General features: G+C 45.2%; 1 protein-coding gene across 3 annotated transcripts in view; it reads left to right on the top strand.

Moving 5' to 3' along the window:
• Positions 1-15,506, top strand: part of LOC144112662 (M-phase inducer phosphatase 1-B-like) — a 179,030-nt gene that overhangs the window by 133,683 nt on the left and 29,841 nt on the right. For all 3 annotated transcript variants that reach the window (XM_077645472.1, XM_077645473.1, XM_077645474.1), the window contains 5 exons: positions 3,157-3,321; positions 9,712-9,793; positions 9,864-9,901; positions 9,976-10,038; positions 10,122-10,220. In XM_077645472.1, coding sequence (XP_077501598.1) covers positions 3,157-3,321; positions 9,712-9,793; positions 9,864-9,901; positions 9,976-10,038; positions 10,122-10,220 — 447 coding nt within the window. The remainder of the gene's footprint in view (positions 1-3,156; positions 3,322-9,711; positions 9,794-9,863; positions 9,902-9,975; positions 10,039-10,121; positions 10,221-15,506) is intronic.

Raw genomic sequence — 15,506 nt, 5'->3', positions numbered from 1 at the left:
CGGCTTGCTTGTATGCACGAAGCGTACACAAGCATTGTTTGATGAGCTGGTGGCAAAGAAAAGGATGAACTACCTGTTGACTCACAAAATGTCGCAAGACCACTTAGAAGTGTTCTTTGGCTCTATAACGGGAAGTGGAGGCTACTGTAATAATCCTACTGCCTGCTAATTCAAAGCAGCTTACAAGCTTCTGCTAATTCAAACTGAGGTTCGGTCGTCTGATGCAGGGAACTGTGCTGAGGATGTTATGACAGTGCTAAATGTGTCATGTGCTGTATACGCAGAGTAGTCGACGGCTGTCACTCAGCAGAGACGATGTGCAATTCTAGAGCCAGTTGATGATGGCCATGATTACACGTACCGTGTGGTTGTGCCAAAAGGCCTCTCGGCAGTTGTTCGCTCCATAGTTGCTTACATTGCAGGATTTGTAGCATGCAAGGTTGCTGCAAAAACATCTTGCGAAGAGTACATTTCTGCACTGCAGTCCAGTCAGCTACCTGTGCTTATTCAAGCAAAGAGCCATGGTGGACTTGTGGCTCCATCCAAGGACGTGCTGTTCACTTGTGATGCTGTCGAGAAGGGCTTTCGGTCATTGGAAGCTGAATGTAAAAATGCCAAGGTGCTACATGCAAAGTGTAGATGGCTGGTCATAGAGCTCTTGACCACGGTCTTCGAGAGAGCCTGTTTTGCACATCTTGAACGTCACCTTTTAGATTGTGACCCAATGGATAATCACGTCTACAAACTCTCCAAGACAGCTGCTGATTACTATGTGAGAATCGGGATACACCATGCCACGAAAGAAATAACCGGACAAATTGTGTAAAAAGAGTGCGACCATTACTGTCCAGACTCATAATACTCAAAAACCAGTGATTGAAATGAAGAATCACCAGTGAACTTGCATCATCAAAGCCTGCTTGAAATCTCTGGTCTGATGCTGGCATCTTGCGAGGGTTTTACAAGTGTTTTTGGCTGGTCCCATTTCCTCAGTGTTTCTTTGTGATTATTTGTGAATGCTTTGTATTTCATTGACTTTTGTAAATATCTGTCAATCTCTGCTTATGCGCTCACAATAAAATTATGCCAAATAAAACTTTTTTGGCCATCAACCTGCCTCAGATTGTTTGTGTACTGCCCTATGCTGTTAAGCTTCGAAAGGTACGAAAATTTCTAGGTTAAAAATATTTTAGCCTACATATTCCTGAGAATGCGCAATGTTTGACGAGAGCACTTCATACCATGCAAGTTCACGTTTGATGCTAGCAACTACGAGGACGAGCATGGAAAATTAGAAGTGCGTCTAGCAGCTATCCTCAAGAGTCATAAATACAGAAAACTTCACAAGTTTTAGCTATTTATCGACACCATTACTGCAGAGCCGTATAAAGAGTGCGTGTATCTGGATTACAGGAGACTATAAGCAACTGTCCCTGCATTGGTTTTTCTGCTGTCTCCGGGGGGTAATTATTGCATTACAATACAATGAGACACCTTAATAGCACATATGACAGCATAAGTCATTAATATGCAGATTCTTTAACTTGTGGCGAAGCGAAAGTATTTGTTCTTTATGTGCAACCGAACGAGCATGGCCTGCTTTTGCCCCCCCAAATATGGCCGCCTACTGGCTCCCTCGGTGTCAGCAGCTTGCATAGGCGGGTATGGGGACCTGCCACTCCAGAAGTCTTTATACAACCTCCTTGGTCCCACCTGATGGCGACGAAGGTTACATGAGGCGTGAGACAGCTCACCCCTCTTGAGTGGGTGGTAGGGTGTGTGAGCAAGTGGATGTCAATGTGGGTGTACATGAATGAAGTTATGAGTGTGAGAGGCGGGTTTTCGTCTGAGGTGTTTAGAGAAGATTGGCAAGATACAGTGACATCCTGAAAATTTATTATTGCTAAATCCCTTTACTCGGGGAGAACTTGCATCTCGTAAGGTTAACTGTTTATTTAAAGCAACCTTCACCACCACGCATAAGAGCCACTAGAAGATCTTTTTGATGACCTTGGGTGCACTGCAAGCAGGTGCAAAGGAGAAGATGGCTACGGATATAGAAAGAGCACGGTGTGGGTCGTTGAGAAAGAGGCACTGAAAGAGTTAAATGGAGAAGAAAAAGCAAAGAAAGGCACACAGGCGCAGGAGTGGTGGCACGGCGACAGCCACACCTGCTTGGGAGGCTGCGTGCATTAACCCATTCGCTTCCAAAGACTAATTTGCTGTCCAGCAGTGAAAGGGCCAAAATGGCAAGACATCGGAATGCTTTAGGCTGGAAAAAATGTTTGCTATCGGCAAATAACAGGTAGCCCCGATAGGTTGGCGGACTCACTCACGAGTCTACTCACTCAGACTCATTCCAGATCATGATCCGAGTTGTATGCGAGTCCGGACTCACATTCAGATCACGATCTGAGTCGTAAGACCGGGCTCACATTCAGATTGTGATCAAAGTCCTGGTCAGTCCGGTTGACTGTAGGTCTATCAAATCAAATAAGTCCATGACCTGAGGTTCAACAATCTCATGATCCCGAGAGAATCCTGTCACCTGGAAAGCCCAGGGCAAAAAGAGCGAGAGCCATTAGGGTTGAGGAAAATGCAGCATCGCACTTTACATGCCTAAATGCATTAGATTTTCCGCACTCAAAAAAAAATATCTAGACCTCTTCGGTGTGCGCTTGTTCTTGCAGCCTAAAGACAAAATGTAATTCTCTGCAACATTTGTAGTGCCATATATTGCTGATTATTTCAGGCAACCGGGTAAACTTCTAATCTTCTCCACTGTCGGCAAAATAAGAGAAAAAAAAAAAAAACTAAAGGGACAGTGTCCTCATGACAGCACATGTGGCAGACTTTGCTGTTCAGTGGATGTGAGCGGGGGTGAATGGGCAGAGGAGGGAAACGCGAGTGTGGTGGTATCGAGGTATGTGCCACAATGAGTGAGAGTAAGGTCCAAGTGATGGGGTAGGGTAGTGAGTTGCGGCAAATCTGAGATTACAGTCGACGTACATTATGCATGCCTGAAATTCTAGCTTAAAAAAAAAAAAAACAGGTTTGTGACACTTGGCTGTGTTTGGCTCTCATTACCAGCAAGCTAGCCCAGCTTGATGGTTTGCTCATGTTTTCCTTTCTTTCTGTTATTTATTGTATTTGCAGTCAGCAGATGCAAGCCAGTCCGAGCTGCTGGGTACGCCCCTCACTGCGCTGCTCAACCCATATATGGCTTTCAAACGCCCGGTGTCACCTGGTAACCAGCCATTCAGCCCATCACACAAGCGCTACAGAGGCTACCAACTGCAGAGATTCACCAGCTACTCTGAGGTGCAGGTGCACTCTTGTCTAGAACTGGTGCTCCTGAGCTTGCATTCTGGCTCTATTCCTCTGTGCATGCCGGGAAAATCACTACCAATTTCCAGCAGTTGTTGCAGGAATGGCTGTTCTCAAATTTTGGCATTTCTTGAGGTTAATGGTAATACTTTTCATAGCAGAGGCATTTGGAAAATAATGCAGCTGTATGAATGCACCTACACCTTGCTTTATAGAGGCATCAGGTGACCGTAATAATATGCATTTACACATTGGGCATTCATTTTCAAAGCAGCAGAGTGAATCACTGTTTGCTTGTCCATTTGCACGAAGGCGCTATTATGTGTTGTGTTTGTGTGCAGCGCCCACGTTTTGGGGGTTCACCACAATACAAGCGAATTCTGCTGAGGTAAGGAGAAATGAGCTAACGAAGCAGTATCCTGGCAAAACAATTTAGTATATTTAGCTCACCGCTGGCTCGGTCCGGTGAGTTGAGGAATCAACCTAGCTAATGAAGCAGTATCGTGGCAAAACAATTTAGTATTTTTAGCTCACCGCTGGCTCGGCCCGGTGAGTTGAGGAATCAATCTCGTGTGCTTGTCTTGCTTGGCGGTTAGTCCGGTGTGGCTTGCTTTGTGGGTAAAAGCCTGTCTTGCGTGAGAAAGGTAAGCCTGAGAAAGGTAAGTTGCTAGGCTAGCTGGTTTTCAGACATCTTGGGATAAGCAGCGCTTGCAGTCGAGGATAGTTCAGCGCAGTTGAGTGTGTCCTTTTTCCTTCACTGTCCTCGTCTGCAAACGTCTGCAAGCGCTGCTTATTTCATGATGTCAGGAAATACTGTCATTTGCTTCCACACACCTATCTGCCTCTGCACCCCTCTTTGCTCCTTTTGGCACCGTTTTTTAAAGGGTCCTCCTTCTCTAGTTCCCTAAGTTGGGGACTTTGATAACCTCTATTCGGGCAGCCAGCTGACGTCTTCAGGCTTCTCTCTCCCTTTCCACAGCTTTGTCTCATATGATTTCCGCTGATCTGGCTGGCCAGGTCTGGATGGTTGGTGCCATGAGGGGCCTGTTGTAGGGATGTGTGCTTTTGTCCTCCGATTTCTAGGATCGGCACTCCCCCATGGCCGCTTATTGACTGATGTGCTTGGCACAGTGGGCTGCTGTCACCACTGCTGAACCTTGCTGCTGAAACTGATATGAGAGGGGAGGGACAAAGGCATCTTCCCTTGCGTAGTGAAAAGTCTTATCATAGGCATGGGAAATGCAGGTCTCGCTGGCTGGCCCCTCGTTGTCTGTCCTCATGCTTCATTGCATCTCAGAGGTGATTGTTGCCTCAACCTAGATGGGCTTGCAAGCATTGACCAGCAATTATCCCCCAATTATCAGCAGTTATCAACGCTAAGCACGAGGAACTGCCATAATGCTAGTGATCAAAGTTGTGCCTTCTCGTCTGTGTGTCAATGAAAAGCATTCTCAGAACACGTGCAGACGAAAGCCAATTCTCCTATTTCGTGCACGTCACCCTAGTGCTGCCCAACAAAACTGGTAATGCTTTGTGGGTTTTTTCACCTGAAATCTTGTATACCGATTCCATTTTATGATCTAATTTGCGCAATACAACATTTGACGACACGGCATGCTTTCATCACGTGTTTTGATTTCATGCTGAGAAGTGTCTTTGTAATTATTCATTGCATATTGTTGTGTTGTCTTGTTGCTGTTTTATCATATAGCAATATCAGATTTTCTAAGAAGCAGCTGAGAAATTTTATTATCAAATGTAGTGTGACATGAAATAAACTATGAATTGTCACAGATGGGAAGTGCCTGAAAAAAATTTACAGTTGCCTTTAGATATACAGCTAGTGCTGTAAAACAAAAATGCATTTACACAAACAGTTTATGTTCTTCTAAAAATGGGCCTTAAGAATGCACAAAATGCTTCCAGTGCTTGCTTCAGAATATCTTCAACCATGAGCATGTTTAAGGCCTGTGTTGTGACTTTTTGGCATGATAAAATTATGCCTTATTTGCAGTTTGTGTATTCGTCTCAAGGTGTTACACTAACACCCAGAATTCCTCTTTATGGTCTCTTTACTTATGATATCTGGCTCACTTACTAAAACATCTCAACTTAGAGGAGCACAAAACTTTGTTGAAAAGGGCCCTACACAGACCTGGAACACCAGTATAAGTGTCCTCGCTACATCTTATTTAGGCACAAGTCTTGTAGGGCACATATCATTCTTTTTTGAAAGCACCTCTTAAATGTAGTTTTTCTGTGGAAATATCAGCTGCTTAGATGTAACTTTTATTATGCAACAACTATGGACGATGTAATGTGACTTTTGCAGGAATTTCTTGTATGTATGCATATGCAGCATGCAGTGTTGAGATATTGTTTGACTACAAACACAGCACAGTGACAATGGACAAAGAAGGACAAGCGCTTGTCCTCCTTCTTTGTCCCTTATCGCGGCACTGTGTCTGTAGTCAAACAGTGCACCAACTAGCTCAACTGTTCGTTTCACTGCAGTGTTACGGTACTGCCACATATTTCAAGAAACAAGCATTGCTCAACTTTCTTTATGAATAATGATGGATGGTTATGTGCCTGTGCTGCCTCTTGACAGTAGGCTTGCTGCAGTAAAGGGCTCTGGATCTATTTTGAGTAATGCTGCGAGAATAGCAAAATTTTAGGCACAAAGTAAACTCGAATGTTAAAAATTGAGTGTGAATCAAGGGGAATATTTTTCTAACACTTTTCGAACATACTAAGTTAAATTAGTTAGAAAGTTCTGCGAAGCATGGCCAGAAAAAAAAAAATTAATAGGGTGTGCTAATATCAAATTTTTGGGTACAGATGCCATAAAGTTGCAAGCCGCACTTCGACCCACGAGGAGCTGCATGCAGCTCACGAGCTGCAGTTTGGCCACCCCTGATATAATCTACTTATAACAATACTGAGAAAACCAGAAAACGTAATCGTTATAACCGATTGTCGCTATATCTGGAAAAAAAGCGAAAAGAACACTCTCACGTATTCCCCCATGCATGTAGGTATTACCCCATTTATGTAGCCACTGCCACTGGCGCTCTGCCAAGTTCGTCAAATGAGCCACTCTCGCCGGAGCTCAGCGCTTAAAAAAAAAAAAAAGTAAATTCTCAATGACGAAAGTGGGGGCTATAGGAGCCGGAACGATTGAATTTGAGTTAAGCAACAACTCTCGCTGTGAAGAATTGGACGATTGTGCTTTGTATGTGCTTGCGATTCCGGCTAAAAATTTTGCGTGTAAAAAGGTTTTGCTTTTCATTGCGCCTGCTTAAAAAGACGAGTTTGCTATGTTCGTGCACTCCAAGTACTATTAAACAGCCTCAGCAAAAGAATTCTGCTGTTTGTGGGACATGCTTCGAATCAAAGTAAACTGTTTTAACCTATTTATATTTACCACAGATAAAGTGACCGCTTCTGGTACGAACTAAAATTGCTCATGTTGCGCCTGAATGCTGTGCCAAATTATACGAGCACAGCACAGTATGTGAAGTGAAAATAAAATATTTGAGATTAAATACTTGAGTGGCTAACTATCACTCCTTAAGCATGGTTGCAATGTACACTGAAGAAAGTGATTGTGAATCTATAGTCTGTATTTCTTTATCTCTTTATTATTGCGCCTTCAGATTAACACCTGCATTAATCTGTTTGCGCTTCAGTTGGTGCTGATAATACATGCTGCACTATTTTAAGCACATTGCAGCAGGCAAACACAGTAGAATCTCGGTGATACGAATCTCAAGGGGTCACAAAAAAAAATTAGTATCATCCAAAATTTGGTATCATACAAACGAACAAAATTCGTGAAAAAAATGTGGTTAAGGCGCTCGTCTACTGAGCCGGAGTACAAGGGTGTGAACCCGACCGCGCGGCGGCCTCGTTTCGACGGAGGCGAAACACGAAAGCGCCCATGTGCTGTGCAATGTCAGTACACGTTAAAGATCCCCAGGTGGTGGAAATTATCCCAGACATCGCCTCTTTCTTCTTTCACTCCCACCTTCCTCCCTTTTCCTAAGGCGGTTCTGGTGTCCACTGACACATGTGAGACAATTACTGCGCCATTTCCTTCCCTCAAATGTGAATTTTCATTTTATGAAAAATGCATTCACACAGATCTGTTTACGGCTGACTGGATTTATTCACTGCTGTGCGGCCACAGCTCACTACTCGCAGTGCGTACCGCACAACTAGCGATCGCGACTTTGGCGATGTGCGGGCCGTGCACCGCCGCTCACTGCGCACGGTGCATACCATGCGATTAGTGATTGTTGGCGATGTGTGCGTAACGCTTAGTGCTTCAGGGTGCGGTCGCGGCTAGCGCGTTTGTATCACCCGTAAAGGCGAGGGAAAGAGTTCAGAACATCCGAAATTCAGCACATCGTAGACAATGCACTCTGGCCGGGGAATTTCGCGAATTCGTATCAACCGTGTTCATATCACCGAGATTCTACTGTAATTGGGTTACGGGACCATGCATTCTTTCCCTTGCTCTTTTTTTTTAGGCGGCATTGCGTCTACTGTATTTCTGAACGTTGACCATCCACTTCATTAGTATTGTTTCCATGTGCCCCCAAGGCAACCCTTCAGACTGTCCTGCGCTTTATTTCAAGTGCTGAAGTTGCGATATATCCCAAGCACTTCACAGCGTTTGCTCTTCCTCAAGGTGTAGGGTACCATGTGATCCTTAAAAAACCATGGACACACATTCTCTTTCAGCTGAAATATCACCATGGTCCCTTGCATAGGCCGAGTCCTGGAGCAAACATGTCAGTATATTCGTTGAGCAGTTCTTGCAGTTCTATATTGGCAGCTTTTAACTCAACCAGTTGCACACTAACAACCACACTCGACAACTCTGCCACACCCGCTGCATTGGATGCCTTGATTGTGTCTCTGCCGCACAAGAATGGCCCGGTGTCGACTATGACAGCACCCGCAATATCTTCCCTTCACACGTAGCAGCTATGCTGAGCTGTCCGACAACTGAAAGTTCGCCCAAGAGGCAGGAGAGATTTAGCTGCATTTTCTGTAGTGGCAGCCGCATCACCTAGTACTTCCGGAACACTGTTACGGAAATAACGCTTACGGGTGATCTCTTGTCCACCAGCGTAGTAAGAGTGACATTATTCCAACTAACGTCCTTGTAAATTGGCCTAAACTTGCGAATGCTGGCTCCTTGGTGGAGAACCGTTGAAATAGTGTACAGTGCTTCGTTATCGTCCGAGCTTGTGTCCACTCCAGCTGCCGTTGCGTACGAGCGCTAGAGTCGTCCTGCCGGGTGTGATCCCTACCAATGGAATTTAGTTGAGCTGGACTGGTACATTTGGTGCAGATGTCCTCATTTGCCACGCCTGTGGCACACCGCACAAAGGTGTGCCTTCCGCATGCATCGCGCTCCTCCAGCTTTGGGCATGGCTTCAATGAACGGATGTTTTGTTGGGCAAAATGTGCCACTCCTGGCTGGCTCTGCACAATGCATGCTCCTGGCATTCTTGGCAGCTGTCTGCGCCGAGACAGCAGAGTCTTCTGCTTCTTCTAGTGTAAGCTTTTGTTGCGTCAGTAAATGCCGCCGGACGTCTTCATCCTGCACACTGCAAACAGTTCTGTTCCTTAACATGTGCTCATTCACCATTTTTGGGTGACACCGCTCCTGCACCATTTGCACTGCACTGTCCGTGAGCGAAGCTATGAACAGCACTTGCTTCTTCATTGGTTCCGTGATGCTATGGACTTCAGAGTAAGCCTCCAGAGAAACACGATGTGTAGACCACGTACCTTCTGTGTTAGCGAATTCCGGTGGCTGCCCGGCATGCATGCTTATGTGGGTCTACTCGCCTAGTGCCAGCGCTATCTCATTGCCACTGCTACATTGCATTCAATCTGCGATGCACTGATAGCATCAGGCAGGAATAACACAACAAGAACGAACAGTTTATTTCAGCACCAGCTTTTATACCCAGCCTGGGACGTTGTAGTCACATGGTTTGCCGATGATGTATCATTTGCCTGCTGCAAAGCCAGTTTAAAAATGCTCTTCATCATTCCTGCTATTGCTGTGCAGTCCTTAGTGCAATTATGAAGGGTTACGGTATTCAGCTGCTGAGCCTGTGATCATGGGGTCTAATCCTCACCGCAGCAGGCGTATTTCGATGGAGGTGATATACAAAGCCACCTGTATGCTGTGCAATGTCAGTGATCAAATTTGATCCAGAGCCCTCCACTGCGGCGTCTCTCATAGCCCGTGTGTAGCTTTGGGGCTTGAAACTCCACATACCACCTGGATGCTGAAGGGTTGTTTCTGCATAACATTGCATTAACTTGCCGTTAACATGAGTTCATTTCTTGTTGCAGCCAAGCTGTTCCTCAAGGGTTGCCAACTTCTCTAGGTCCTTGTCGGACACCGATGCTTCTATCAAGCTTGCACTGCAGAAATGTGAGGAAGTCGAAATTAGGTATCAAATGAGAATTTTTCTTTATCTGTTAATGGTGTATTTATTTTCTAGCTGATGCGGATCCTGATCTCATTGGAGACTTTACAAAGGTGAGATCTGTTCCCCTCATTTTTTTTTCCCCCAAGAGGCCAAGAGGTGATGTGCACTTTCTAAAACATTTTAGCCCTATGCTCTGCCCCTGGTGAAGGGGAAGCATCATGATCTCAAGATGATACTGCCATCCACTGTAAGTAAACTGGGTTTTGCTTTCTGTTTTCTTTTAATTTCAAGGTCTTCGCTCTAACTGTTCTTAACACTGTTGTCGTGCAGTTGGCTGATGTTTTGCAAGGAAAGTACCTTTCTGTTGTGGATGAGGTGACGATCATTGACTGCCGCTATCCATTTGAGTATGAAGGAGGGCACATAAAGGTGAGAATATTTATGGTGCGTTACAGTTGTGGCCTTGAAATGATGTTGCTGGTACTAATGTGTTGAGGGCACAATGGAAGAAAGTGGGGTGCTCTGGTGAGACAGCTGTGTCTTGGGGATGGTGGATCCAGTTAGTGAGAGCGGTTGCGAGCATCGCTACTAAGGGCACAGCTATGTTAGGACTCCATCCTGCTGATGTTCCTAAGGGGTAGAAGCACTCACACACAAGGTTTTGCACCCTCAGTCAGCAGTCTGGGGTTTTGTTATTGCTATTTAATAACCTAATACTAAGCAATTGGCAGCTTTCAGGGTGCTCACTTTCCAAATTCCCCAGTTTCTAACCTTAGAGATGCACACCTACTGCGTTATCAAGTTGCACATGGTCCTCGCTACCACCTCACTGCCTTGGAGCACACACTGGACAAGCATTCAGTGATTTGTTGCTTCATCTAATCAAACAGGCATGTCTTGACGTCAAGCTGCCAAGAGCCATCTTTGAGTGGGTGCTCTGCGGTTCATCCGACGGGTGCAGGAATACAGAGAATACAGAGAAAATCTGTAGAGATGATAAAGAAATACCTTTTATCCCAAATCCTTGACGCTGCTTCAAATGGCAAAGATTCGGCCGTGGCTCCAAGAGTTGCCGCAGCTGCAAAACGTGTGCCAAATGAGCATCAAATGATCATGAATTCGAGAGCTGCAGCGCTGCACCACTGTGCACGAACTGTGAAGGGGAACCCTCTTGCATACTCGAGGTTTTGCCCATCCTGGAAGAAAGAGAAGGAAATACTATTAAAACTAAGGAAAACATAACATTTCAGGAAGCACGAAAACAATTTGCACAAACGCAAGGAACATTTTTGTTCAAGGCAAAAACAAATTTCACCAATGTGGTGCGACGGGGCAGGGCACCACACCAGTCTTTGGCACCTGCCCAGGCCGCACACAGTGAGCCTGAGGCAGGGCCATCCGTGCTCTAGGCAGACGCTGCAAAGGCTGCCCTGACACCATCGAAAAAGGGCCCACTGGCCCCTGGGTCGGCCACCTGCAATGCTTCGCCCAGTCGGAAGAGGCCTGCACACCATACACCCGCTAGTTCTCCGCGGGCCTCCAATGCCTCTAGTGAGATGATGGACACAACACCGAGCTCACCTCCACTGCAGCGGCAGTGGAGCTCTCTTGAATGGAAAAAAGGAAAATATCCAAATAACCGGTTCCAAACAAACAGGGACCCAAGTTTTCGAAATACCTCCCCAAAAAAATTATCATGGAATTCCTAATCCACTGGAATTGTAGGGGATTATTACATAACTTAAACAACATAAAAGACTTCTTATCCACTCTCTCACCTGTAGCCCTGTGTATACAAGAAACAAACTTAGGCTCCAGCACACGAATATACTCAAGAAATATAGTCTTTCGCCACGACCGAGAGCCGACAAGCCGGCTCTCTGGTGGAGTTGCCATCATAGTAGCAAAATAACGTCGCAGCTTGTGAACTAGTATTAAAAAACAGATTCGAAGCTCTAGCAGCCACTTTGCATGCACAGAAAACAATTAGTTTGCTGTCTACATCAAGAGCCACATCTCATAGTAAGCAGTCATGAATTCAAGACCTTTTAGAACAGCTACCAGAGCCATACTTGGTAGTTGGAGATTTTAATGGCTATTCCTGCTTTTGGGGCAGTGAAAAAACACGCTAGAGATAAAGTTATCAAGGGTTTTATATTATGTAATAATCTTTGTTTACTGAGCACTGGTAAACCTACTTACTGCTCTCTGAGCTCAGGAAACATGAGTGCTTTAGATGTCTTTTTGTTCTCTGTCTGTTTTTAACAATTTTAAATGGGGTGTTTTAGAGAGCCTCAATGAAAGTGATCATCTCCTTGTCATAACCAGCCTGTTCTCCCCACCATTAGTCACCCTGACAGAACCATGGTGTTGTAAGCTTCATTTAGCAGACGGACAACTTTTAGAGCAGAAGCCACTTAAGAAAAAATAGTTTCAAAATCCTAATGTGAATGAAGTAAATGAAAAGTTTACAAATTGTATCCTTGCTGCCACACGATTATCTATCCCTCGGAGTTCAGAAGCGGTACGACAGAACTATAACGTGTAGTGGACACGAGATAGCAGGAAAGTGAAAAGAAAAAAAAAAAAGTTTGGGGTATATCTCTCAGATACCCCACGCACGAGAACCTTATTAACTTTAAAAAAGCAAGTGCTAAAGCTCGGTATGTCTGTCACAGTGCCCAAAAAGCTTCACGGCAGTGTTACGTTTCATCCATAAATGGCCAAATCACATAAAAAAATGTCGAAGGGGGTTTACAAACTAAATTGCAGCTACTCCTCGTTCACAGCTCCTGGTATACAGAGAAATTTAGAGAACAGGCAGACATATTAGGTGAACATTTTTTCACCGTATCTAATTCTTCTCACTATACAGAATCATAGTTTAAGAACGCAGCCGAAAGACAGACTGCCAACAACTGGCAGTGCTCGTGAACCGTACAATAGTTCAGTTACACTGCAAGAAATTAACAGCGTACTTTCTTCCGGTAAACAGACAGCACCAGGACCACATGAAATTCATTACGAAATGCTCACCCATCTTTTCGAACCTGCTGTAGACTCTGTTCTGAAATTTTTTAACAAAATCTGGGTATCAGGAGAATTACTGGAGGCTTGGAAAAAAGCCATTATTGTACCATTGTTGAAGCCGGGAAAGATGCATACCTCCCCTGGCAGTTAAGGGCCTATAGCCCTGACAAGCTTCCTTTGCTAAATCTTTTGAAAGTGTCCTAAACATTAGGTTAATGATTGTACTTGAATCCCGTGAACTTCTTGACATCCTTCAGTGCGGATTTTAAAAAAGTGGCAGCGGTTTAACCATAGTTAGGCCCAAAGTTCAAGCGACAGCTCTGACCTGGCTGATGCAGTTTTGCAAGGTGAAACTCTTTGTTCCACAGGATTGCTGCTCGGTTTCGCACTTGTTGACATATACAAAACAGAAGTCAAAGGTCATGCCACCATGCTGGACATGGCCACCGCGGTGTATCGTGGTGGCCATGGTATATCCCCCTGCTATGCATAGTTTGACAAAGTGATTCTGTTGCTATGCTGGCTTATCAAGATCAGTCAAGGTCAAGAATTGCAAAGACACGGAGATCGACTTTTGCATGTAGTGGAGCTATCAATTAAAAGCATGCTCAACAACCGACCATCTTGTCCGCCTTGAGAGCACAGTCCGAGAAGCAGTTATACACAGACAACACTGTGTTGCAGTCTTTTTTGATTTAGACAAGGTCTGTGACACCACATGGAGGTTTAGAATTCTAAGTGACTTAGGAGACGTTGGCATCTGCAACAGGATGCTGCAATGCTTGAGCGACTTTTTGTCAACTGTTCATTTCAGGTACGTCTCAGTGCTACCCTTTCAAGGAACTTCACTAAGAGAACTGTGTGCCTCAGGGGTGCACTTGAAGTACTACACTCTTCGTAGTGAAAATGAATTACGTAGCGGAAATAATTCCAGTCATATATTCAGTCTATGTAGACGACCTCCAGATTACTTGCACATCCTCTAGCATATCATCATGCGAGAGACAAATACAGCCGGCAGAAAATAAACTAACAACATGGGCAGATAAAATTGGGTTCAAGTTTTTCTGCACGAAAGTCGGTAGCTGTTCTGTTCTCGCCTAGGAGAGGACTGCACGCTGATCCCACCCTTTATTTGAATGAAGAAACTTTACCTATAAATGACTGGCACAAATATTAAGGATAACTTTTGATAAAAAACTCACATTCCTTCCTCATTTAAACACCCTCAAAAGGAAAGCATCGAAATCTCTGAACATACTCAAAGTCCTCTCACGGAAGCAGTGGGGGTCTGATAGGACATCCCTTTTACATATTTACCGTTCTGTTGTATGCCCTTGCCTAGATTATGGGTGCATAGTGTATGGGTCTGCAAGACCATCATATCTAAGACTACTGGACCCAGTGCATAACCTTGGTTTATGTCTCTAGCTTGCATACAGAACCTCTCCCATAAATAGTCTGTATGTAGAAACAAATCAACTCTGTCTCGAAGACAGGAGAACCATGCTTACATGCTCATATGTCCTGAAAATATGATTCCTACCAAAACATCTATGTTACCCAATAGTTACAAGATGTACATTCAAACACTACTTCGCTTCAAGAATAAATGCCGACGCTTAGGAATACTGGATACCTTTCGAGATATTGCCTCTAGAAAAAATCCGTTGCCTCCATGGTCCACCTTTCGAAATGTGTGCGACTCCACATTGACACCCTTTTGTAAAAAGCAAACATATGAACATATAATACAAGAATACCTGGCTCTTAAAGAAAAATATGTAAATTACTCAGTTTTAGGCAGATGGCTCCAAAACAGCAAAATACGTTGGGAGTGCTATAGTACAAGGTAAATGGAAGAAATGGTGAGGCTGCCAAAGTGTGCATCTATTTTTACCACCGAATGTGGCATCACCACAGCGTTCACTTCGGCAATGACCTGGTCATTTCGGCTGTTGATGGCCGACCGGAGCGTGGTTCGCTCTCCACCGATGTGCGGCCGTCTTTAAACCGGTTGTACCTCTGCTTAATCTGTGTGCTGCTTGTAGCATCACCGAAAGCCTTCTGAATCTTCCGAATGGTTTCCACTTAGCTGTCGCCAAGTTCCTGGCAAAATTTGATGCAGTAGCACTGCTCCAGTCGCTGCACCATTTTCCTTGCAATAAAAAAACCGACGAGAGCACCGCGCACTAACTTACTTAAACGCTGCGTCCCAGCGACTGACGCTATCGGCAGGCGGGAAAAAAATTTGTGCATGCGCACGAAGGTTCAAGGTCGGCTGATGCAAGCGCGCTTGTTCCCCGCAGGGGAGCATCTGCAGCTTGCAGGCGTTGGTGAGTGGTGACACCACGGGTTTCCGAGCATCCGCAGGGACATCCCCGCAGGGGGATGATGGTGAACGGTGCATCACCACGGACCCGAGCACCCGCGCTTCGCCGTGCGTGGCATCGCCATGTCCGGGGAAAAGGGGGTCCTGATGGTTGAGCCGATGCCGAGCGCTTGGACCTTTAAGGCCCCTCGGCGGAGGCAACACACCACTTTGGCCCCAGCTTCCTGCAGACGGCACCTCCGGCCTGACCCGACCGGGGGAAACCGGCAGTCGCCTTTTCCTATCATCCCCTCCATCTTTCACTTTCCTGTCTCTTACAACTCTCTTATATCCTACTCACTTCTTGGTTTTTC

Source organism: Amblyomma americanum, chromosome 1 (genome assembly GCF_052857255.1).
Source record: "Amblyomma americanum isolate KBUSLIRL-KWMA chromosome 1, ASM5285725v1, whole genome shotgun sequence".
NCBI lineage: Eukaryota > Metazoa > Arthropoda > Arachnida > Ixodida > Ixodidae > Amblyomma > Amblyomma americanum.
Note: the sequence above shows the minus strand (reverse complement) of the source record. Positions and strands in the feature narration are given on the sequence as shown.